Source organism: Dufourea novaeangliae, unplaced genomic scaffold, assembly GCF_001272555.1.
Source record: "Dufourea novaeangliae isolate 0120121106 unplaced genomic scaffold, ASM127255v1 scaffold39, whole genome shotgun sequence".
NCBI lineage: Eukaryota > Metazoa > Arthropoda > Insecta > Hymenoptera > Halictidae > Dufourea > Dufourea novaeangliae.
In genome coordinates this window covers 2,376,051-2,402,442 of record NW_015373918.1, presented here as the reverse complement: position 1 = coordinate 2,402,442, position 26,392 = coordinate 2,376,051, and the positions used below count along the sequence as shown (strand labels likewise).

General features: G+C 47.2%; 1 protein-coding gene across 3 annotated transcripts in view; it reads right to left on the bottom strand.

The window, feature by feature from the left end:
- Window positions 1-520: 520 nt before the first annotated feature.
- Window positions 521-26,392, bottom strand: part of LOC107194445 (acetylcholine receptor subunit alpha-like 1) — a 58,794-nt gene continuing 32,922 nt past the window's right edge. Inside the window, exons 4-7 of one of the 3 annotated variants that reach the window (XM_015584070.1) lie at window positions 14,091-14,271; window positions 6,901-7,515; window positions 6,427-6,831; window positions 521-724 (exon numbers count right to left, since the gene is read on the bottom strand). In XM_015584070.1, the coding sequence (XP_015439556.1) occupies window positions 521-724; window positions 6,427-6,831; window positions 6,901-7,515; window positions 14,091-14,271 (1,405 nt within the window). Of the gene's footprint in view, window positions 725-6,426; window positions 7,516-14,090; window positions 14,272-26,392 lie in introns of all 3 variants that reach the window. The other 2 variants (XM_015584069.1, XM_015584068.1) reach the window with 2 other exon arrangements.

Here is a 26,392-nt window from a genome sequence, read left to right as displayed (position 1 = left end):
TCGTAGGTCCATGGTTCGCAGAGGGAAAAATTCACGCCACGGATACTACTCGGAATACACCGAATTCATCGATGAGAACGTCCACCAGTCACACAAACAAATTACACGAATCCTCTTTCGTTTGGCTCGTACAACTCTCGTAAAAGTTTGTTCTCTGTTTTTTTTTCTTGTTTCGTCCAGTCTCCGGAGTTGTTCGAGAGACTTCTCGCGTTTCGCAGCAACGATCGAGAGAGGGTCTTTCTTCGCGGCAATGCGAAAATCGGCAGTTTCGATGGCGGGCGACGTCCACTGAACATCAACAATAACGACGACGACGACGACGACGACGACGACAACGACGACAACAACGGCGACGACGACGACGACGAGGACGACGACGGCGGCGACGACGACGACGACGACGACGACGACAACAACGACGACGATGACGACGACGGTAACATCGGTAACGTCGACTTTGACGACGACGGGGTAGCAGCCATCGGTATGGACGCGGCGCTAGGCCGCGCGAAATCGTCGACTAGTCCTCCTCGGGACCCATGTTCATCAGCATCATCTTCTTCTTCGCGATTTTACTGTACTTGATGTCGATCGGTTTCGTCGTGTCGTAGAGACTCGGCGCCTGAAGGATAATCAACACCGTCCCGACCACGCAAGCCACCGTGAATATCCATAGGAAAATCCGGTCGAGTACCATCGCGACGTACTTCCAGTCCTCCTCCACCTGTGAACAGAAAGCATTCGCAAATGATTCGTTAGTGACCGAATCAGCGTGTATTATCTCGTCGCGAAATTAATAATCGTTCCGCTTAAATTTAACGCTTCGAGTGGCTGCCGATCTACGTTCGTCGGTTTCGATGACCGAGATATCCAGTTGGCGCGCATCTCGCGATGTTTCCGATTAACGAGGGGAGGGTCTCGCCGTGACGGTAAAATTTCGTCTAGTAAGAACAGCAAACGATTCCCGGAAACTAAACGCTATCATAAATACGGAATTTCCGTCGACGAACCGATCATCGACCCTTGGGTCCATCGACGCACGTTTTCTTGCTTTCCTGGCCTCGTTCTCGGAATGAGAAACATTTTTCCCGAGCTTTCCTCTCTCGTCGAAGCAAAGTATCGTCTACTACGGTAACGGGATGGATCCATCGTACGTGCTCCCAATTGGTTGGCTTTATGTACGCAGCTGAAAGGCCAGTCCTATCTACGAAGTTTCAATCGAGCACCCATAGGACGTGTACACAGCGACGGTTGTCACCTTAGCTTCGTCTAGAAACAACCAACAAGAGGCAACTGATCCGTCATCTCTCGAGTGTATCGGCTTCTTTCGATTCCCTCTGCGACAAGGGTGGAAGCGAACGATAAAACAGGCACCCGATACTTTTATGATACTTCGAGAAGAACGATGCCCGGTATACCTATCGTTTCCTTTCAATTCCGTACAAGTACGCTACCATCTCTTTGCGTACGCGCATATCTGTGAGTTGTTCTCCCGAAAGGACCACCACGAAGGACTCCTTTCGAGTAAGCTGCTACGGTTTCGTCCGATGCACCGTGTCTCGTCCGTCTACCCAATTTCTTTCGATCGGGTCCGTTGCACTCGCGATGCACGATGCGAGCAGAAATTATGGAGGTCTAAAAAGTTTGTTTAATCCAGGATCACGATAGACAAAATCCTTTATCGTCAACACCTTCGTGACACCCGTTCCTGGTATCGAGCCAATCCAGTGCCACCGGAGAAAGTACGTGTGGGTTTCTCGTAACGCTCGAGGATCGTCTCTACGACGATTCTCTACAACATGCCCCACGATTCGTCTCTCTTTTTGCGCTCGTAAATACGATGGCTCGATACGAAAAAACAAACGCACGTCTCACGCTTCTGTCGATAGCTGTTAGAATGTTTTCTCGTGCGGCGTTACGAAAAGCGTTGCTATTACGGGTACAAACATGCATCTGTGAAATCAACATTGGAATCGTAACATCTCGATTTCGACGCTTGCCAGCGCGGCGAAGCGTAGGTACTGCAGCCCGAACGTTCATGAATTCCTCTCCAAGTTCCTTCCTGCTCCAGGGGGACTGTCATAGTATTTAGCGCGAGGAACTCGATGCCAAGTGGTTGTTCTTTCCTTTTTCTATGTCGAGATTTCTATCCCGTCCAGCTATCCTCCATTTTTGGCGTTTACATCTGCCGAGCTTAACACACTCGCGTCGCACCTGCTTCCCGGAAGCTGCGAGTTTGCCGACTGAACCAGCGGTCGCGTCGGCCCATGAAATCCGTTGGAAACGCTCGTTCCAACGGCGTTCGAATGGATCGCGAAACAGTTAATTCCAGGACGGTTTGCGGTCTCGTTCCCAGCCCAGTTTAATCTCTTCGGGAATACGTGCGTTTCCACCGACAACCGAAGCGTCGCAAAACTTTCCGAACGTAGTGCCGAATCGATCGGACATTCGTTTGACATTAACGTTCAGTTTCTCCTGGTTGATGCGCAGACCCACTTGCGTGTTCGGGCACATGGAAACCGTTTCGAGTTCCGTGACTCTATCCACATATAATACAGGTACAATAGAATATCGAAGCAACACGCGTGCAGTGGCGTGGACGCGTTTCGCAACTAAAGGAACTCCGCCGCGGTGCGTTTTCGGGTAGATGGTTCGTTCGTATCGATAATTCACGAACGCCGCAGCAACTTTCCGCGTCCCCGATCGTCGAGCCTACGCTCCGTTCTGGTCGAGTTTCGTTCCTCCGGAGGCAACCGGAAGTTCCCGGTTGGCGCGGCCGGCTCGCGGAAATCGAAGCATCTCCGGGGATCGTCACTCGAGATTTCCACCTCGGATAAATTGAATTTGCTCGTCGGTTACCTCGGGCTACGTTCGAGAGTGGATTCGAACCGGCCGCGAGGCGCGGCAGCTCGATCCTCGAAATAGATCGTGTCGCGTCGTCGACGTTCCCGACTTTTATCGCGATAATTAATTTTTACATTTGTATACACGTCCTTCAACATAACGATTTAACGGATTCTTCATGCCATATACCAGCGGACCTCGCATTCACACTTCTGTGCACGAAGCTCGTCATATAACAATATTATAAACACTGTACAAAAGGGCAATGACCGTTTACAAATTATAGGAGCGTTGGAAAAATGAGAGGGCCCAAGCGGGATTGGAACTCACGCCCCCCAGGTTCAAAAGCAGAAACTCTACCCACTGCTCCACGGAACCCTCCTATTTTCCAAAGATGTTATTTGCTCCTTTGCTGGGTATGAAGTTTCCGATCCCACATCATAAACACTGTACAAAAGGGCAATGCCTGTTTACATATTATAAGAGCGTTGGAAAAATGAGAGGGCCCAAGCGGGATTCGAATTCACGACCCCCGGCGCCGAAAGCAGAGATTCTACCCATTGCTCCACGGAACTCTCATATTTTCCAAAGATGTTATTAGCCTCTTTGTTGGGTATGCAGTTCCCGATCCAACAATATTAATAAATAAATAAATAAAAAATAAATTTACTGGAATCGCGAGCGGCTACGATCCCTAGTTCGAGATCGCTTCGTGCGTCGACGTCCATGAAAATTGGAGTTCGCGGAACATAAGCGATCGATCAAGTATATGCCGCAGGAAGTAACAAGACCACGAGAGTCTCACCGATCGCGTTTTCAGCACGCTGGCACCATTGACGGCGCCCTTTTTAAGCTCGAGTTTCATAAAACACGTCCGTAATATCGGAAAAGTGGAACGTGCAGCGTAATAATGGCGACGTTACTCCAAGGGCCGCCGTTACAACAAAAACGATATTCCTCGACGGTACTTTCCGAAGACAGAAGCCTTCGCCGGGCGAATTATCATATTTTCGGCTGTCGAAGTTCCCGACGAACTTCGGCTTCTCGCCGGCGAGCCAACTATAAAGTGTGCTAAAAACTACATTGGAGTTCGCAACTACCGTGATCCCCCTCGTCCCATCGAGACATGGACTTCGGCTTCCGTCAGCTGCTCGTACTCCGGCAAAGTTCTTCGTCGAAATATCAGGTAAGAACAGGCCGGACAAATCGCGCGATTCTTTGTCCATCGTTGTCGTAACGTCGAGTCGCAGGAACAGTCTGATCTTTTCCGATCGTACGCTTCGGGTTGGTCGAAATTTCGCGAAGGTCTTCTCGAGCGTCGAATAAACTCGAACCGAGCCCACGGAAAAGTGTGTCACGCCGCTCGTTCCGCGCAAATATCGAACAGGAAGCATAAATTCGTTCGAATTTACGGCGGTCCCGGACGAATGTCTCAACTTCGGAATTCCCAGAGCAAGGTGAACGTCACCGTCTGAACCAATTTCCGGAGTTTTACATCAGCCGGAGCCCGGCCGAACTTGAAGGTAAAGTCGACTGTCTGTGTGAAAACTTTCGGCAAACACACACGGAACGAACAATGTGCTTGTAGGTACTTTTTCCGAAATTTCCGCGAAATTATCGATCGGTGAAACCCTGAAGCTTCGCGGTGGTTATTCAGTAGAGTAATCCGTCGTAAGTCAGACGCGTCTTCTCTCTTCGAACGGATCGCGTAATTTTCATGATCGAAGAGATTAACGATAAGTACCGAAGCCAAAACATGGCGTGTAATTCGTAGCTGTGTATCGACCAGCTTATCGAGTCTCCTCCGTCCGTATTCCTCTCGGTCGAACACAAACATGGACGTGACACGAGCGGGGGTCGTTGCGCAAAGTTAATGCGGAGACTGGAGCCGGTTAACTCGCCTATTCACGGAGCCAGGACACGAGGCGAAAGCGTGCCGACGACGGTAAAGGCGTTTGCCCAACTAATAATACGGTAAACGGTCTTCCATCGCGTTTCAAAAAAGTCACCGTCCTTTTGTCTTTATCAGCCGTGCGCCGTGTGTAGACGTTCCTTTTCTCCTTCGGCGACGAACGCGTGCAGAGCTTGCAGAGCGGCGGGAAACTCCGTCGCGTTTTCGCTCCTTCGGACCGGATCTCGTCCGAGGGGAATCGTGATTTTAATTAAAACCGTTGTCACGTTAAAGCGTTCAGGGGTGGGGTGGAGGCGTCCTGGGACACGCTCATTGAATTCAAATGCACGCGATTGATTTCGAACGGAGGTGAAATGAAAAATGACTGTCCGGCAGAAACGGTAACGACCGGTTATGCGGCTTGATGTGGCCATCGTGTGTACACCCTGACGGGATTGATTCGTGAAACGAGATGTGCGCGTAGTTCATGATGTTCGTCAGTGAAATCCCTGTTGGATTTTCCCGACTAATGTTCGCGATGAAATCGATTTCGTCTCTTTGTCGCCCTTAAACGCGAAACCCGAATTCGTACCTTCGATTTCTTTCTTCGTTATTCGACGTTTGCCTAATCAACAGATTCTTGGCTTCGGTCGACCCCTTCCGGAAGACAGAGATTCGATCCAACGGACAAGAAATTGCCAAAATCGAATGGCGACGGACAATCGGAAACGAAGCTATTAACAGCAATCGGATCTCGAGGCGCTTACGGCTGATTAATACGATCCGATACTACTGCCGGCGCGGTCTCGGTTCCTACAGCTGATTCGTTATAATTTGCTTTCGCTGACCCGAGCGTGCCCGAGCGTATCCGCCGCTCGTAATCACAGCTCGCGCGCGCTCGATCCACCGTGATTTGCACGGTCCATTACCGATCCCGCGACGTGGATTACTCGTGAAGATTAAAGAGCGTTCTTTCGATCGAACGAACCCTCTGATCAATATAATCCCTCGGCCTTCTTCCACTTGATATTCTTTCACCGTCGCGAACCGAACACGCTGTTATCGTTATTGCAGCAGGACCGTTATCTACCTTTCGAAATGGAATATTGCTTTCGGACGGGACTCTTTTTCGTTCGATTTTGCAGTACGCTTTCCAGACGGTTTCTCTCGAATCGATCTTTGCGCGCACTCGCGTCACGATAATGCAAACAGCTTCGTGTTTACCTTGATCCATCGTAACCGTAATGATCGCGGAAGATCCGCGTTACAGTAACCTCGGGGGTAGCTCGGTGATTTCTGTAGGTTCGGTGTTATGTCCCGAGGTATGGAGGAAGGGTTAAAGACTATGATGTCTGCAATACACTTACTAACTATTTATTAATATTTGATAAATGTACATTGTACACTTTATAAATGTACTCGAACCTAATGCGTCGTTTTGCACCACCTACGTGGCACGGTATAAGAATACCGAACAGTTGAATTAAAATGTTGGCTCGTATCAAAGAGGGTGTACCTGGAATTTACCGAGTCAAACCGATCGAAGGATCATTACGGTGGTACCGTGGGAATCGTTTGCCAATGAACACGGTTAGTCGAAAACATTTGAGAAACTAATTCGAGGCAGCTACTCGTATATAATTGTGTATGTAACAGGTAAATGACAGAGGAGAGATTTTCCGTCTACTCACGCTCTCGAATTTGTCCTTGTTCTTGGCGTGCTGAGCGATGAACCTGGCGTCGTCGACGGTCTTCTCGATCTCGCAGACCAACGGCTTCTCGAATGTCGGACTGACGTCCTCGTGAACGTAAGCGGGGCTGGCCGGTCCGAAGAGGTCGTCGTCAGCCCCGGGCAGTGGAAGCGCGGGCAGGGGCTCGTCGAAACAGGGGGCGACCGGTCCCACGTTGGCCACGGCTCCGAGATCGTACCTGGTCGCCGATGGGGGCAGCCCGTGGCCGGGTATCTCGTAATCCCCGCTGAACCTTTTCCCGTAGTACGCGTCGTACTTGTCAGTCTCTTGTACATGGAACACATCGGTGAGCATGCCCTCGGTCGGTTTACCGTTCGCCGCCTCGACGTCGTCGTCCTCGTCGTCCTCGTCCTCGTCGTCGTCCTCGTCGTCGTCGTCGTCGATTGGCTCGCCGTTCGCATTCACGCGGATCACACCGATCCCGCCGTTCCTCCCATCCTCGTCGTCCGCGTCGTCGTCGTCGTTGTCGTCGTCGTCCTTGCTCGGTCTTTCGATGAAAAGGAATCGCGGCAACACTTGAATGAACACGACCCGCACCCAGTTGGCCATACGATGGGTGACGGGCGAGCGAAAGTTCACGTTCAGCACAGCGATCGTCACCACCACGGATAGCGTCACCAGTACCATCGTGAACAACAGATACTTGCCGAGCAACGGCACCGTCAACGACGTGGGCGGTATGATCTCGGCCAGCAGTAGAAAGAACACGGTCAACGACAGCAGGATCGAGATCGACAATGAGACTTTCTCGCCGCTGTCGCTCGGCAGATAGAACACAAGCACCGAGAGGATAGATATACCCACGCACGGTATGATCAGGTTCACCGTGTAGAAGAGGGTTTTGCGGCGTAAAGTGATATTGAACACGATATCCGGGTAGGGCTCCTCGCAGCATATGTAGAACGCCTCGTTCCTCACGGCAGGCACTTTTATGATGTCCCACTCGACGGAAATGTAGTAGTCGGTCAGGTCGATGCCGACTTCGATACGGTTCGACTCCTCGGTCTGGAGCAGGTGCCGTAAGTCGACCTGCGAACATGTTTTTGATCGTGCTTTTATCCCCCAATTCCTCTATTACTTAGCCTAGTTCGTTCGTTCAGTCGTTAGCTTCTCTTTTGTTTTTCTCAATTTAAAACAAATTATTCGGTCAACAGAATCAATCGGTCGTTGATTCCGCCGTCTTGGATTCATAAAAGTGCCGGAAAAATTTGGGAATTTATGGGACATTTAGTGACGCCCCCGCCACTTTGGTAGCGAAAATTGGAATTAATTCTGAAACTCTTTTTAAGCAGCGCCATCTGGTGGCGTCTTTGCGAACTATCGACGAAGTTCTGGAATTAGTTCCAATTTCCGCCACCAACTGGTGGTGGCGCCACAAATTTTAACAAAAATTCCCAATTTTTCCCGCGCTTTTTCAAATTCCGCGTTAAATTAAACTTAAAATTTATTTCAATGCAATTTTAAGTACGTTTACCAATTACTATTTATTTATTTATGGAAAATATGAGATACTCGTAGTGATAGGCTTAACAAACAACGCATATGTACGACTTAACTATTTTTTATTGAAAAAATCTGATGAAAATACATAATTTACAATAGTATTTGAATAAATTTCACAACAATTGACTTAAATACTACTTATATATATATATATATACGAGTTTACAATATAGTTGTAACAATATGTGCATAAATTCAGTAAAACATGGCTTAAATATTATTCAAACTTATAACGATAAAAATAACCCCCTCTTCTGTAACTTGTAAATCTTCTGTACGATGTTCAAAGCTTCGTATGGAATAGTTTCATACATTTGTCGTCGAAATTTTCATTCTTGGTGAGATTCGATAGATGTCGTACTCCTGTGGAGGGGTTGCGAAGCAGGACACATCACGAGTCACGAGTCATGATTCACGACATATTTGTGCGTGAAGTAAATGATAGATACGCGCTCTCATTCGCACATTTTACCAACCACTGCCATATGCCCGTATTGGCGGACACTGAGTTGCCCATCACCGATACGCACAAATGTTATCTTGTCGCGCTGTTCGATCAAGGTTCAATCTCGGACGGAACCGAACAGAAATCCAAAGAGAGGTAGAACGACGACGAAAGGACGACCGTACGCGGAGAATAGTCATCGTCTGATTTTTCAACGACCAAAGACGATGATTGCTGAACTGCCGTGCCCTGATTCCGGAATTCGGTAACTCGATTCCGAAATTCTTGGAGCATCCTCTAGAACCGTACGAGAACTTTTCGAACTTTCCTGCGCGATTCTCCGCCTGTCCGATTTCGTTCCCACCCGCGCTACGGCGGATCCAATTGTTCAACGAAAAGAAAACCGAGGCGATGGAGGGGTCAACGAAGAAGGGTCGAAGAGAAAGAGGCGAGAAAAGAGGTCGAACCGAGGGACCGAAAGGAATTGGATACCTGCCTCTAATGGGTGGTGGGGAAGATAGGTTGGGTATAGTTATCTAGTGATGTAGGTAGATAGGTAGGTAGATAGGTAGCTAGGTAGCGGATCCTCCGGAACCCATCGGAATCTGAGAACGGGAATAAACTCCGAAAAGTGGAGCGAAATCTCTCTTCCATCCAAGTTCCACCACTCGCGGCATGTGCACCTTGATTCCCACTGGACCGTTCCTAAAGCAGGCCATACACCTGGGCCTCGAGGGACCCAGCTCCCCTTACGGGGGAGTAGCTCACCTCGTGAGGCCAGGCCTCGAGGTAAACCTCACCTGCTTAAGATCTTTCGATAGGTTCGCGGGCAGAACACAGGACGCGTTAACCTCACTTCGTTTCTTCGTTTCGGCCACCGATGCTTCCGTCTCCTGTGTGTGTGTCTGTTCTGCTTTCTGGCGACTGGACGAGTAAGCTTGCCCAACTTGGTCCCTGTCGGGCAACGCGAAACGATAACAACCGTCATCCGTGACAAGCAATGTCCTCGTAGAAACGAGGAGAATCGTCCCGACGATTATCCTCGGTCTTCCGTAGAATTTGTTCAGCCAGGATCGACCGTCTTGAAGGAAACAAGGGAACCGATGCCATCGATATGTCCAAGTAGGTCGAGCTTCTCTACTCGATGTCCTGTGCACTTCCCTTGTCGGGGGGGGGGGGGAATCGACGGATAAACTGATTGCGAGTAACGAGCTACGGCCGAGCGTGTCGGAGACTGCGATACGAATGAAAATAACGACGCGAAGAAGAGCGAAGTGCCTACTTTAAAACAGCATTCTCGCGCCGTCGGTATTCTACCGACCACCAAACTTGTTCCCAGAATTTTAATACATGAAATACTTCGTCTTGAAACGGAGAATAATTCAAAATTGAAGAGGAAAGAGAACGGTCGACTACCGCACGTGGAGCATAGGAACGGTTTCGTTTATCGACCAGACGCGGGATTTATTCCCACAATGGTTGCTCGGTGGTGAGATCCACGGACAGGTGGATTTGTCGAGAAAGGATAAATCTGTCCGTCGCGTCCGGCAGGAAAGTCCTACGGTCACCGGGACTGAGAACGGAACGGCGAAAAGGATTTCGAAGAGACCGAAACCGTTGCGATCCATTCCATCGTCGCCGAATTATTTTTCCCCTCTCGTATTTCACGGCGACAATGAGGAAGGAAGTATCGAAAATCACTTGCGCATCTATCCGGAGAGAATACCTCGGGGTTCGGTGGTCGAGTAGAAGATGTATCTAGGAATATTTCCGAGACAAGAAGAGGAACGACGTTTTATCGAAAGTTCGGGGATATCGGCTTACGTTTCGTTGAAATATACGTACATGTACGTATTATAGATCGAGAATCGTAACGAATAGAAAGCAAAAACAATTGAGTCCCGAGACACTCGCATTCGTCAGCTTCTGGGAAATGTTTCGTCAGAGTACGTTAAATGGGACGGGGAACGCTCGAGGAGACTATTCGAAAACGGCGCCGATGGATCATGACGTTTCGTCGATGTCTGCCACCGTGCACCACCGATATCGAGGGATTTTGCGTCTAGACGAGCGAGCAAGGGCGTGAAATATTTCGCGCGGGACAAACGCGGCTCGATCCTGGCTAAGAGATGTTTAAGACCGTGAAACATACTCGAACGGAGAACGGGATCGATCGAAACGGATTTTGTTCTATATATTAGGTCAAATCGTTAATAACTTCCGTTCTGGTTTTCTAAAATGTCGATTCGTGGCATTTTAATAATAAATATTAATTCATGTAACATCCCCCATTACCTCTAAACATAATTATCGATGATCAGTTTGACTCTAATCCTATGACCATTGCTATTCAACCGTTATTTAATAATTGTTTCAGTGTTCACGACGGAAGGTACTTGTGAATCGACCTAATACATATGTACACTAAAAACCAAATAAGACCATAACTGCGAAATGACGAATTTCGGTCTTGTTTCCGGATATTCCTCTCGGTTACCTTAGTTACCAACGTCTTAAACAATTGAGCATCATTATGTAGGATAGGGTGTTGTGCGTGCCTGCGGTCGCTAGAGTAAGTCGAGTGTTTTGTATGAACGATGAATGCCTGGAACTGAGCGGATGTTTAGTCTAATAGATATCGATGTTGGCACCGAATGTCTGTAGACTGCGTCGTGGAAATTTGGGCGCCTTGCACTCTGTGTGCCTGTGTGTGTGTGTGAGTGTGGGTAACCCTTGTGAGGGATATGGTTGGGACCTCGAGGCAGTCGAGTGGTGAGAACGCGCTAAGAGAGTCGACTGGTGTGATTGCGAGCAGAATCGTGTAGAAACTAATTCAGTACGTTAAGCTATTAGTGTGTTGTGTGTTATTTTATATCATTTTACTATTCCTTTATCTTCTTTAATAAACTATATATTTATCTACTGGAAATCCTATTTAATTTCCTACATTCATAAGTATTCATATATCGAGAAATACTTCATTATGTCACCCGGTGTATGACAAATTCTATCGCCCATGTTACAGAGAGACCTCTGGTGCTCATCCCAGCTGCGCGAAGCAGTTATGGTCTTATTTGGTTTTTAATGTACATATCAAACTCTTCGACGATCTACCGTTTTTCTGGGATTTTCGCTAATCTGACAATCACCGTCAAACTTCGAAGGCTCTTTCAGTATTGAACATGGACATACTAGAGAGAAAGAGAGAAGGAGAGAATTGACGAGTTATTCAATATTCCCGAAATTCGACGTTATCCATCGGGAACAAAAGAACGAAGCGAATTGACATTTAATTGCGTCGCCGAACGAAGTAAGCGGATTTGAAACAGCCGCAAAAATACCCATAGCCAGACGCGTATGAATATATAACGTCTTGTAAAGCGCCCTCGGCACCGAAGAAATATTCCTGTCGCGTGCAATTTAGCGAAAGAACGGCGACCGGTTAAGTAATTCATCGAAGATTTGCGGTGGCTCTGCAGCGACATGAATTATTCCATAGAACGGAACGTATAGCGTTCGAATGCTTTAGAATCCAGATGCTCGAGGGATTCGTAACGGCGGGGCAGTCGAGAAATGAAAGCGAAACACCGGGGAATAGAACCGTCAACGTAACTTCTAACGTAATAAATTGTTTAGACGCGGGGCATGAAAAGTTAAAGTAACGTTTTTCCCCGGTCGCGTGTTCGCTTTCGCGCGTTCACGCTTCCGCTCGCACGCGGATACTTTAAACAGGAATTTCGCGGGGCCCGCATCCCCGGCCTCGTTCATATTCCAGGCGATGAGTTTATAGCCCAACGGAAAATGCACCTGTCGATTCGAGCTGCGTATCTTGATGGTCCGTCGTTGCCCACGCCCGAAATACCGGGTTGAACGTCGATCGGCGAATGAACCGAATCAGAGTGGAACAGACAATTTACTGCTACGCTGATCTCTGAGATTTAAACTAATTCGATTGGTCGTATACCGATTGGTCTTGTTCGAGTTTGACGACCGTACGAACATTGGGAATTCATGAAGAATTTTCTTATTTCTCGGACGAAATTGAAGCAGAGTCGAGCGTGACCGAATTTATAGCGTGATCGGTCTCTCAAGGAATACTGTATTAGGATCGTAATAATATGGCCCGATTCAAAACGCGGGCCCCCCCCCCCCCCCCCCTCCCAAGGAATATGCGAACCGTTGACGAATCGTTATAGGATTCGCGTCGTCGTTGGTCGCTCGAACTGGCTGAAACTTTCCGATTGAACGAAAATCGAACACGTACACGCACGACGCGACACCGAGTGATTCCGAAAATTTCCTTTTAATCGGAATCAAAGCTAGATCGAAGCGTGTGATTCCTGTATAATTCAGACGACGCCACGAGCAACACCGATTCCCGTCACGAAATCGTAACTTTTCCAAGATCGCTCCCGTGAACAGTTTTCACGAGTAACGGCGAGGGAATGAAAGGAGGGATGAAACGGGGAAACGAAATATAAGTGTAATAAATCTACCGGGCACGAGGAAGTACGCGCAGTTTGACAGAAACGGAAAACTGCATCTCAGAAAGAACGAGGTCTGCGTTCCATTGATGCGTTTTCGCATATCTTGGCCGCATTCTAACTCTGTGCACGAGTTGAACCGCTTCCTTCTCGGTTTTCTTTATTCCCGTGCTCTGTCCAAGCAGACGCGACGTCTAATGCAACGGAATTTCTTGATTTTCCACAGTTTTCTCTCTCGAGAACGAGTCTTCTCGTACGCGAAACCCGTTTCGGCCACAATTCCTTCGCCCCTCTTACGCCCGTCTTATTAGAAGTTGCGATCTCTAGAGCGGGACGTTGTCACCGTCGAAATAAAACTATCGATTCGACGAAACGATAGATCGAAAATACACAAAGCTGCCACGAGGTTGCGTTCAATTGTAGTAAAGTCATTTCCGATAGTTGTAATGAAATTTTTTTAGAGTTACATCCGCGGCGCGTAAATAATATCGTTGTTTTGGAATCCAACGTATTGGAAATAGAAGACAAATAAGATTTTTATTTAGCGTAAAGTTTTACGTCAGCCGTAAGCTGTAAACACGTGTACCGGGTTTACGGAGTACGCGTCGCGTAAAACTTTTCGCGTGAAACGTTTAACGCAAGAGAAGACTGGAATTTCGATGGGTTGTTGGCTCGATTTTACGGCGATCATGTCGCGTTGTCGTGCTAGGCGACGAAAATAAAAACCTTGTAAAAAAGCACGCGTGCGTGTAGGCATGTATGTACAAACCGCGAGAAAGATGTATCGGATGCGGTACATATAAATGGACGGTCGATGTTCCGGTGATTTTGATTTATCCGTACCAGTGTATGTTCTTTAAACGCGACTTGTTCGACCGGCGATAGCTCTGTCGGCGTTTTAAAAGAGTCGACATATCGGGTATCGAACGTCGTACTTACGATTTTCGTAAATAAAATTTTAGGAACTTTCCTGGACCAATGATTCTTGGGGAAGTTTGTGTCCGTTTGAATCCGGGAATTTCATCGTTATAACGACCGAATCGTCTAATGATCGTACTACGATCGTAAGTACGACGGCGAGGTCCTACGATGCGTGTCGCGCTCGGCTGAATCTCTTGACGATGATTAATCACCATCGCGAACAAGATTGTTAGTGGAATCTTATTACTCACCGTGTACCCGTCGTATGTCCACGAACCAAACTTCATGAAGCAAGTCTGCTCGTCAAAGGGAAAGTACTCCACGTTGATCTCGCAGAATGATTTATAGATCGCCGGCGGTTTCCACACGACCTTCCCCGTATGGTGCAAAATCGCCTTTGTCATAATGGTCACCTCGTAGTTGCCATCGGCGCTGAAAACAAAATTAACGTCCAGCCTGATTTATGTTTCCTCCTTCTCCCGGCTTTCGTTCCGGAATAATTTCGTTTCCGCCTAACGATCGATCGTTCCCGAAATTTCGGCCGTATTTTTCTTCAAAACAACCACTAACGATCACGAGAGACTCTGCGCGTAAGGAAGGTGCCTTGAGACGATCCCAAGTATCGAGACCACGCTGTTGTATTATGTATATGTATTTGGAAACGCTCCGAGGAAACGCGTAGTCGCCGGGCAGAAGTTTGATGGCGCGTTAAAGCACGAAGCGGAACGAAACGACGCGACGCCGAAGATAAGAGATAAGAAAATTCTCGAAATATACAATAGCGGTAAGCAGGAAAACGCACGCTCCAGATACTGCGAACGACGTGACGCGACGCTGGGAAAACAGAGCTCGAGACTCTACATTACTCTAGAGGAATAAACTCGGTGGGATAATGCGGCAGGATTTCTAATATGATACGCGCGGCTGCAGCTGCAACTGCAGCTGTCGTTGCTGCGGTACTACACTTGTTGCGCTATTTTCGCTTCACCGTTCTCCTTTATTAGCGCCGGTGTCCTCGATTGTCGTCGCGTCTTGTCGTTTTCGTGTTTCATTTCGAAGCTGATATTGTAAGGTCCGTCAACTAGTGGATTAAAAAAGTAATTTAAAAAACTTCGCGGATCAATTCCTTACCCGATTTCAGCGTTTAGACGGGGAAATAAACGCGGTGGTTATTGTTTGAAACAAAAGTAAACGTCGCGACGAGGTGTTAAACTGCGACGCTAGTTAGCCGACGCAGCGCAATGGCCTGGAACAATATTGTAGGGATAAAAGTCTGAATCCTATTCTCACAATTGTTATATCTTATTATACCTCATTGTTACACCATTGTATTTATGTGCTGTAACGTTTCGAACAAAATATTGTAAAAATGGGTCCTTACCCGTATGAATTAAATTAAATTACGTTAAATTAAAATTAAAATGGTGGTTGTATTTGATAGAAGTAAAAGGTTTAAGGGCAAAATATGTAATATAAAAATCACTGCTTGAAGACTCTGGATCTTATGACACTCGTTCTCTGAATGATTTCCCTCTTATATCCTCTGTCATACACAGTTATGCTCGGTCAAGGTTCATACACGCATTTACCACTGATCTGTATATACGAATACGGGATGGGGGTTTCTAAGCATAGCATGGGTTGCTGCATTTTGAAGGTACGCCATCTTGGAGAACAAATCTCCTTCGTCGCCTACATAGATTAACGGTAACTAATGCTTTCCAAGTCAGATGTATGCTTCCTCGTATAATTAGTAGAGTAATACAAAGTATGTATGTACAGTAAAACCTGTTTTTGTGCGGTCCTTTTTTATGCGATTTGTTTTGTGCGATTTTATTTTTGTGCGATTTTTTTTTATGCGGTATATGAATTTCAACGGCGTTGGCATTACTGTAATGTTTTCTATCAGTGTATATATAAATATACACTTCAAGAGGCTCTGTTCATTTGGTTTAAACAGTTTCCCGACAATGTACATTCAATTATTTTCGCTCGACGCGCTAGCAGCATACGCTTCGTATTCCGAGTTTTATCCACGACTCACGTGATTAAGGATTCATTTTATAGTGAGATTAAAGGTAAATAAATTAATTACTTTTGTTTCTATTTGTATATAGTTTTTATGATTTTCATTTTATTTTTAAACATATGTACTCCCTTAAAATGAATAATTGTAGCCAAAAAAAAGTGAAAAGAAAGACAATTCCATTAGAAACAAAAAATCTAATATTAAATAGACTAGCAGATGGTGAACCAATTCATCACAAGAAGATGCGCGTTAAGGATTACGACGACTAGCAGTGAATTATGTAATGTGCATTTTGAAAACTTCTCCATGTATACAATGAAAAATTAAATGTTTTTATAATGTGTAATTTAATTATTTATTTTGTTTGGAAGCACTTTCTCATGTATTTCGTAAATAATTGACGTATTTTCTAAGTGCGACTTTTTTTATGCGGTCCCTCTCCGCCGCATAAAAAAAAATTTCTGTAGTATGTCGTACAAAGTTGTTTATTATATGTAGTATTTATGAAATTTCCGAATATTTTTTTGTGCGGTTTCTTTTATGCGGTCCCTATCTACCGCATAAAAACAGGTTTTACTGTACTTATTTGTTGCGTATAAAGAACATAAGGTGTGAACGATAAATCAGTCAGAAATTTAAATGAGACAAGTACTGATAGTATATAGTATACTATAATACAATGTGAATAGGTATACACGTGAATGGAAAGCGTTAGTTACCGTTAATCTATATAGGCGGCGAAGTTGCTTTGTTCTCAAAGATGGCGTACCTTCAAAATACAGCAACCCCGTATACCCCATCCCTTATCCATATATACAGATCAGTGGCATTCACCCATTCTTACCACGTGTCGATTTTCGGTCACGACGTCACAACGCAGTCCCTTTCGTTCGATCTTATCTCTCGATAAGATCATCAGAAGCGAAATCCTCTCTCGCTCGATCTAAACTGAACACGCAAAATTCACCCTACAATATCGAACACGATTGCTTCCGTCGCGCCGCGCGTAGTGGCGTAACGAAACACGTTCGATAAATTCTCCGGCGAGAAAGAGATTCGAATAGCGTGCAGAATATGGAAAATCAGTGGGAAAACCGCGTTTGAATCTTAATACGTGACGGATTTCGAACAGGGGACGTCGGTTTCAGGTGTGCGTGCGCGAGAATGAATGCGAACGCTGCTGGGAATTGAGGTTGCACACCCGTGCAACGCGAAAAAAAGTACCGCGATTTTTTATTTTTTTTTTTTAATCGTAGTAAAGTGTACGACAGCCTGAAAAATGTATACGGGCATGTAACGGGATGTAAACGAATTGTTCCGTTACACGCCGATAACGTTATTTTCTTCCCCATTTCTATCGATCGCGACTTCTTCGTCCCCCTGGCAGGTACAGAACAAAGCGCGCGAAGGAAACGATGCGTTTTGAAATGAAATCGTTTAATTGAAAATTATTTATCTTAAAAGCTGTGTTTTCAATGAAAACCGTTTCAAGTCAGGTCGCGCGAAAAAGAAACCAGTAAGAATTCGGTTGGGACCGTCTACGGTCTTGAATTGATCCAGACTGAACGCATCGTATGTTGTGTGCATCAGTTTATACCGCGAGGCTCCGTTGTAATCCGCTTTGAAGACGCGTACAAGCGGATTTCCAGCGTGGCGTTTAACATCAACCGGGGTAACTGACTGTCGCGCAGGGGTGTGTTTGCAACAAAAGTTCTCTATCGAATGGACCTTCCATAGCCTGGCCCTGTACCGACCGTCGGTAATCAGGTTACGCCGAACCTGGCCGAGTTAATGCGAGTCTCCTGCACTTTGCGGACAGCCGATAATTGTATTTCTGTTGTCGTGGATCGTTCGGGCCGCGAACTTGGGAAAAACAGCCACGCCCGTTTGCCGTCCATCGAGTTCGACGCGATGAAATTTCAATTTTCGTATCTTTTTCATCGAACAACTTTTAAGCTGGTACATCGAGAATAAAGAGCCGAATCCGTTGTGCAATCGGTCTCCGAGGTCTGTCTGACCGGTAACCGATGTTTTCTACGGTTTCGACCATGTTCCACGATAGATCGACGAAGACATTCGACCGCAGGCCATACGCTACGACGACGACCAATCGTGCGAACGGTGAACGCGGTTCATTATCCTTATCGATTCGATCGTGATCCGTGTATGGATAGGTCCGGCAATGCGCCACAAACGACGATTATAGGCCTAAATGGTGAAGGGAAGCGTCCTAATACGCATAAGCACGGCTCGATACTCGATACACCGAGAATTAGGAAGGCGCGCGCGAGCGCACCATTCGTCCCAGCTTAACCGTACGAAATTGCTCGCGGCGGTAACCGGAAGTCGATGTTCGTAGACTCTCACCGTGGACCAGACGCGGAACGGCGACGCGGCAAGAAGAACAATGCGTGGTCCGGGTAATAATTTCGTGGCGACAAGCCTTCGGGCTGACGTTTTAAACGGACCGTGTCTCCGGTTGAAGTGTGTCCGTGTATCCAGTGCTTTATTTCCAGAGTCGGTTATCACCCGAAGCCGCTGTTTTCGTGTGAACTTCGAGACGAAATTCTCACTCGAGCCATGGTTAATAGACGCGACGGAGATGCGATGAAATTTATTTACCGAAAGATTTATTCTCCGATGGTGCCAAGTTAATTCGATTCGGCCGAGAAAAGATTGAACATTCGCTTTTCGGTAGCGAAATCACGATGGGACAAGGACTATCAGGTAGTTCGGAGACAGTACCGTAGCAAGCCTAATAATTGTCGAGTGCAAGCAAAGTTCGGCCGCGACGAGATAACGAAGCACAGGATCCCCGGAAGACGCGCCAAAGAACTTTCGGTTCTCTCGATTAATCATGCCTTTTTTCGAGTAGACAGCAGCAGCGTCCGGCGTGACAGTTCTTGCGAGCAGACGCCGCGTAAATCTTCAAAGTTTGATGTCCCTTTTAAGCGTGCTTGTCTACTCGACCGACATCGAATCTCGCGGGGAAAAAAGTACATTGTCTTCTCGTAGATCTCGTCGGGGACATTCAATTTTTCGCAAACCCCCGTCCCATTTCGCTGTTTTCCCTTTATTATCCGAGTCCAGAAAAAGAGAAAAAGAGTAAGAGAGAGAGAGAGGAGAGGGGGGGGGGCAGTGCGAGAAGTCGCATCAAGAGTCAATGTAAACACTGCTGACATAACAAGCGTATATGTACAGTCCCTCGTACCGCGCTCAATTGAAGCTAGAAGGCGCATTTTTCAACGATAACAGGTATAATGGAATAAATAATTTTCCGCTGGTAGACGAAACCGGAGAATCTCTAGTTGGAGCACATTTTCCGCGTTTCGCTCGAAAGAATTCCTTCGCTGCTTCCATTCCCCATGGCTGGAGTTCGCGCGTATCGTCCGAGGGAATTCCCGAAACGTCGACGAGCGCCGAATAAAAATATTCTAGAGCCGTTTCTTGGTCTTGGCGCTGAGAAAGCAATTTCGCGAATTATACCGCGTACCCTCGCCCGATCCCCCTTTAGGATTAAAAATGAAACAGTCGAATCCAGGGATTCGGACGGCTCTCCTTCGTCTTTCTACTCCCTTTCTTTTGCAGGGTCGATGCACCCTCGCACGGTTCTCGCGCAGGAATAAAGGAAAAACGCGTATCGAAGTTGGAGAATTTACTGCCGTTGCTCCGGGGGAGGCCGCGTGTATCTCGCCTTAAACCTTGAGATTTAGTTTGCCATTCAGCGTGACTCTTGGGGTGGAGCCGAAGGGTGGAACGTTCCCAGTGGCGTGGAAACTGTTTGCCGCTTGGCCAGCACCCGCTCTATGTTGGACTCCTCCACCACTGTCGTCGGGGTTTATCGAAATTTTCGACGGAACGCGATCGAGCAAACACTGCCGAGCGTTTAATTTACTTTCCGAGTACACGGACACCGTCAAGAGCGTTTAAGCGGATTAGAAACCCCTTTTGTTTTGCTTCGCTGATATTTTTAAACGGCGTGTTTCCTAGAGTCGAATTTCCTTCGAGGTGATTTTCGTTAGAACGTTCTTTGCGTATTATAATCGCCGTTTAGGCACAATACGGATATGGAATTCCATTAGCACGTTACAGGGGTTTCTAAGAGCTCGTTTATTTCGCGCATAAAAATTTCGAATGAGAATTCACTCTTTGTACTTTTTGTTGGTAAAGTAGCGAAGTTTTGCAACTTAAAGCGCATTCTTTCGACCGTACAGACATTATAGGGCGTATCGATGTCGCATTCTTGCGTGGTAAAATTTTCGAGGTGATTCTGGCGCGGTCTCCCTTCGTACGCTACTGAACGTGCTGCTGCGCCGCCACCGGATCGATATAAGTTTCGTGTGTACAACGGGAAATTTCGTGGCTGGTTTTTGTCCTTCCACTGGCGTGGATCCCTGCTCCGGCGCCCGTTTCAACCAATTAAAATCAGCCCGGCGATAAATTCGCGATCAGACGGGGACGTAAAATACGTGGCGCGAGATCAACGAAGACGACGGTTTCTTAGAGGGACCATTTCGGTCCGAAACTTCATCTTCGGTCTAGCCGAAGTTACGCTCGACAATTATTTCTGGATATTCGTTTCACGAACGGTTATCGCGATCCGTTCAGCGTTGATACAGATGGAATTCTTAATTATTAATTTCAACCGGTACGTTGGCCAATTTCATACGGATAAACCAAACCAAACCGATCCAATTCGATCCGATATCGTTGCGGTCGAAGGCGACGAGTAACGGTGAGTCGCGAATTCTTCCAGTCGATAGACCCGTAATGGAAACTCGGCGGTCGTCGCCTTTACGCGGAAGAATGACGACAAAAATCGCCATAAACATTAACGGCCGTCCAGGGAAACACAGAATTCCTCTCAATGTTTTTAAAGAACGTGTCGCAAGTGGTGTGCACGGCACGCCCGAGCTATCTTTCCGATTTCCTGGTTGTAACGGGCTTCTACGTCCGCTGGTCGCAATACCATTGAAAACAACGTCGTTGCAGATGATAATCAGGGGAAGCCAAGGATTACGAAAGATAAACTCTCTCGATTGCAGCTGCTGTCGGCCCCGACGATACGCAGCCGCGCCGTGATATTTAAGCACGCGTCGCGAGTATTATTTTTCTGTTTCAGAACGGTGTCGTTCCGTCGACGGGAAGAATAGGCGAATGCGGGCACAACGCGTCCATTGAAACCGGGCGTACAGAAACGAGCAGCTCGTCGAAACAAGACACACGAGCCGGACGAAAGCGATGGCCCAGCGGAATCTGGTTCACGAGCAAACCGACCAAGGGAAAAAGATTATCACGGACCGTGCGAGAATCGTCAGCAATTCGTTTCATCGCGATTGCGAGTCTATTCCGTTCGCGAGCTCGAGGAAGCGTCACCGGCGGAATTGCGAGGAGTAAACCGCACGTCCAACGAACGTGTTTCGTCACCGGGATTTAAGTATCTTCCGAACGGAGCTTTTACCACCGAGGAAATTCTATTTGCCCCGGAGATATTTTCGCGATTCGTTCGATGGGAAGGTGGTGTGTCGTCGAAACGCTTTCCGCGGTAATTTAATCATTTTATGGAACCCGGGAAACAAGCATGCGGCACCGATTCTTTCGGAACACACGAGTTTTACGGACCAGATACCGAATTCAGGCTTCCAATTCCGACATGCAGTCGCGGCAAGTACAATACATATGTACTTATACGTATACATATGTACACGGAACAGTAGGAGCTATATTAATTGTTGCGCGAGCTAATTAATACCTTAGTTACGAACAACGTTCGAACAACGCCCAAGAGCGTAGCTTCCTCTACTCTCGATATCGCTCAAAGGAATTAGTTGCGTTTGCCTTCCCAGCGCTGTACGATGGGACGAGCCCCGTCGGTTCTTTCTCTCGGCGTAATCTTTACCACGAACACGCAGCCTCCCAGCCGCATAACTGTGTCCCTCAATCCCTGAGGACGATACATCCCGGTAGGTAACGCCGTTCCTGTTCCGTATTTAGGAAGCCAAACTCACCAATTAGTAATCAAGCCTATATCCATCCAGCTGACTTCCAAATTGCGTGGACGAGTCGTGCACGTTTACTCGGCATCGGGGGCGGTTTCCACGAAAGACGAGGGGCGTGTGGTGGCTCGGGGGTGTTGGAAGGTTTGGATCTCACAGGGCCACATGTACTTGGGATATTTTAGGTCAGCCGGCAGGCACCTAGGCCGTTATAATGCGTCTGGATGTCGCCGAGCACTCGACTCGACAACGCGGGCTGGGTTGAGGCGAGGAGTGGGGTGATGACGACAGGAACGAAGGAGAGTACTCGGTGATATGCGCGACGGCTGCGACGACAGTGGAACGGCCGAGAATTTTGCCGTTTAACGCCTGCTGCTGATTCCGCTGAGGGGAAACCGAAACAGGTGAGACTCCTTTCGAGGGATATTATTCCTTTTCTTCTGTCGCGTTCGGTATGCTTGTAGGAGCGTTGGAAAAATGAGAGGGCCCAAGTGGGATTCGAACTCACGACCCCCGGCGCCGAATGCAGAGACTCTAACTACTCTACACACTGCTCCACGGAACCCTCCTATTTTCCAAAGATGTTATTTGCTCCTTTGCTGGGTATGGAGTTCCCGATCCCACATTATAAACACTGTACAAAAGGGCAATGCCCGTTTACATATTATAGGAGCGTTGAAAAAATGAGAGGGCCCAAAGCGGGATTCGAACTCACGACCCCCGGCGCCGAAAGCAGAGACTCTACCCACTGCTCCACGGAACCCTCATATTTTCCAAAGATGTTATTTGCTCCTTTGTTGGGTATAGAGTTCCCGATCCCACATGCTTTCGAGTCGTCGACGAGTTCTTTTTAAACGCGTCGATCCTATCCTGCTCTTTGATCCGCTCTGTTCGGTGCTCGATAGAAATGCGTAGCGAATCCAGCCGTAAAGCGATCGACTAATTCGCGATTGGAAAGGAAAGGTACCGGAATACTGCGTTCGACGACAGTTGAATTAGACCGAGTGGGCCGTTAACTCGCACGCCAGAAGCGAAACGGCGAGGCGTGGCGTGACTTACGAGCGTTAAGTCACAAATTTGATACCTCCGCGAACAGTTCAATTTCCTTTTAATTCACCGTACCGGGGCGAGCCGCGTTCGCGTTACATTTCAGACGTTAAATGTATTACGATGCGCGATAAGCCACTGGCAGTCGAGGGATTGTTGCGAACCTCGACGCGTTGCACGCCGCCATGAATCGTAAACTCGGCACCGTTGTCGCCGATTCCTGAACGGAACCACGCGCATAGTTTCTGCACAGGATCCCACGAAGGGAGGTAGAAAGGAAGGAAGCAAGAGAAAACGGAAAGCGTTTGTAATTACGAAAATACGTTTTTAATGATTTTATAACGCTACGTTCGTTTCGGTGCGTAACAAACGTAGCGACTCGTCAACGCTTCGATACAAGCACGCAACGTCGAAACGATTTTTGGAGGTGACGTCTGAAAAGCCTTCGTTCCATCGGAAGGTATCGGGAAGCTGAGGCTTACGAGCCAACAAAATTCTCCATAAAATCAAACCCTCGAGAAATCCCAGCAACGTGGCGATCATCGTAAAAGCGTATCAGTGGTTCATAAAAATGCGTTCGGTTTAATTGAACCTCTTAGGGACAGGGTAACGAGCTTCCAAGCAGAATCCGGCCGCCGAGAATGATGTTTTAAACGTTAAACGCGGGCCCGGCGTAACAGGCAATTTCTACGGGGCGAAAGTTATCTCGCGAACAGGGTCCAGCGTGGTGGTTACTTTGAGGCAGTGTTGCTTCGTTAACGCGCGTCGCCGTGCGCTGTGCACCGCGCCCCTCTGTGCTGCGCGCCTCGTGGCACGACCGGATTACCGCGTCTGGGACGAGCTGCAGGTGCGGTAATCCGGCGATAATGGAGTAACGAGATTCCGGCTCACGTACGTTCCCTGCATATTTTAACTTTACATTTCGCGGCTCGTCGGGACCACCCGACCTTCCGCACACCTACACGTCCGAGGATCATTCTACCGAACCCCTTTGTGTTTCCCTCCTCGCGGACACCTATTTCAATTCGTTCATTGACCCGAGAATCCGACACTGGTATTGGTCATCTATCCTTTTGCGATCCTTTTGCTCGCCTCACGGCTCTTGATTACTTGGATTCGGAAAGGATTGCTAGCACCTGAGCCGATACTGTCTCGTACTAAAGCTCGTCGGGTACCACGAGCTCGAACTACTCGTACCTCGAGGGGCGTTTCGGATCAAGATCGAATCAACGGGAAACTGTATTTTGTCCCTGGTTCAAGAGCTTATGAGAAAACACTTTGCTTTCGTTTCGTGCAGATTCCTTTACGTGGCCGAGCATTTGCATCGTTGCTTACGCCCCGACGCGACGCGTTGCTTCGTCGAGTTCATTGGATCCTCGCCTATCGTTCTCGTGCCAATACACTCCCACCGATCTGCGCTTTTGCGTCCTCTATTGGATTACTTTTTGACAAAAATCATTACTCCTCGAGATCCGTGTAATTTCAAATTTTTCCCGTTCAAAACTGTTTTCGTTTTATCTTCGGTTACGGAACATACAGGGCGTTTCGTTTAACTGGAAACGGTGCAATAGCTCACGAAGGATTAAAGTGATCAAAAAAATGTTCGTGCAAAAGTTGTTTGGTACAAAAGAGGACATTACGTGGTATAAATAATTTTTCTATAAGTGTAGTAGTGGGGGAGATATCAAAGTCAAGTTAATTTTTTTAAATGGAACCCTGTATTTTTTTATTTATATTATGATAGTGTTTGTTGAGACGAATATAACGAACTGCCACATTGTTTTGATAACTTTAATCCTTCGTGAGATATTCCACCGTTTCCAGTTAAACGAAACACCCTGTATAATTAAGCGTACGGATAAATATTTCTTTCAGTACTGCAAATCGCGGGCGGTGCATCCACAAAGCTCCGTGTCTTGAAACGGTAATACGAGGCGAAGCACACACATTTTCAGAATATCGTTACCGCTAATTCTCTTGTTTTCAGAAGCAGAAACTCTCTGCTGCTCGCGTCTACTGTTTCACTGGAAAATTACATTCAACGGTAACGACAAATATTATTTCATAAACGAAACTGGCTTTCTTGCCTTGCGCCTTTATGCTCTTGCGACATGTGGTTTCAATTATCTCCGCAGATATTGCACTAGTAACGAATCATCGGAGAATGCTATAACCTTTTATATGGGGCTAACTATGTCCGTACAGTAAAAGAATGAATACTTTGCGATCAAATGCTATCGCGGAATCGATCATTCGATGTTCCGTAGGCTCGTTTCTTAATACAATCTCGTCCAACGATGTTTTCTCGTCCTTCGAATTCTCGAACTCTCGAACCTGTTCCCCTCCATCGTAACGTTTATCGATTTTCCGCGAAAACTTTGCAAACGACCCCTCGAAAACTTCTCGAACCCTGAAAAAGCTTTCTCGGCGAAACTTCCCGTCAGAGAAACTATCTTTTCACGGAGAACCCTCTCCCTGATAAATACTTTCATCGAGTGTCGGTTAATTTGCATGTATACATAGAGATCGACCCTTCGTGAAGGGGATAAAACCTTCCACTCATCCTGGTCGTCTATCGCGAGGAACCCGGTGCAGGTACACGGGAGGAAAGAATCCGTTTTCCTGTTCAAGGAAGAATGAAAAGTAATTGCGAGTTGTGGGGAGGAAAAAGGGACGTTTCATCGACGTTCCATTATATTCTTTTCTACAAAAATTGGATACACCTCGCCAACGGTAAACAGGTATTATCGGTTCCAAGGGACCAGAGGCTAAAACTGACAATGAATCGGATTGTTGTTAAATGGACGAGGAAGTATCGTGCCCGATAAACGTTATAGTTCGAAAAACTTTTGCGTCATTTAACGCATCGATACCCGATAATTCCGTAAAACACGTAATCAAATTGCGAAGCTCTGCCGTAGACATAGGCAGAGGGCGACAGGCTTCCTAAGTTCAGAACAAGGTAGACAGTTTTCGGAGAACTTGGCATTTCTTTTTAAATCTAAATACCTAGTGGAGGCGAGGTTCTGGGTATCTGCGTTTTAAATGGTTGACTCAGCTATATTAGAAAGAGGTAGCAAGTCCTCCGAAAGTGGTCGGTCTAAAGTTGGGACGCCGGCTCAGCTTAACGCAGAGTCTATACTTATGTGTCTATCGGCTTTGCGTGCACTCTTCGGTCTTTCGATATCTCGACGGCGAACGGGATCGAATTTGTTTCGTCTTTTGGCGTCGCTCTCTCGATCGTATCCGCGCTCAGCACCCCACGGAACGGAGTGCACTTTGCGCTCTCGAAAGAGAATAAAGAGGTATGGAGGAGAGGAGGCTCGTCGACGATGTCTTGCGATGGCTCGACTGTTACATAATGTATCGCGGTACAAATCCGTGGAACGGTACGGTGGGTGGAAATTCTTGAAAAATACGAAAATTACGAACCGTGACTTCAACGATCCATTGGAAGGGAACGCGAAATTTCTGTTAACGC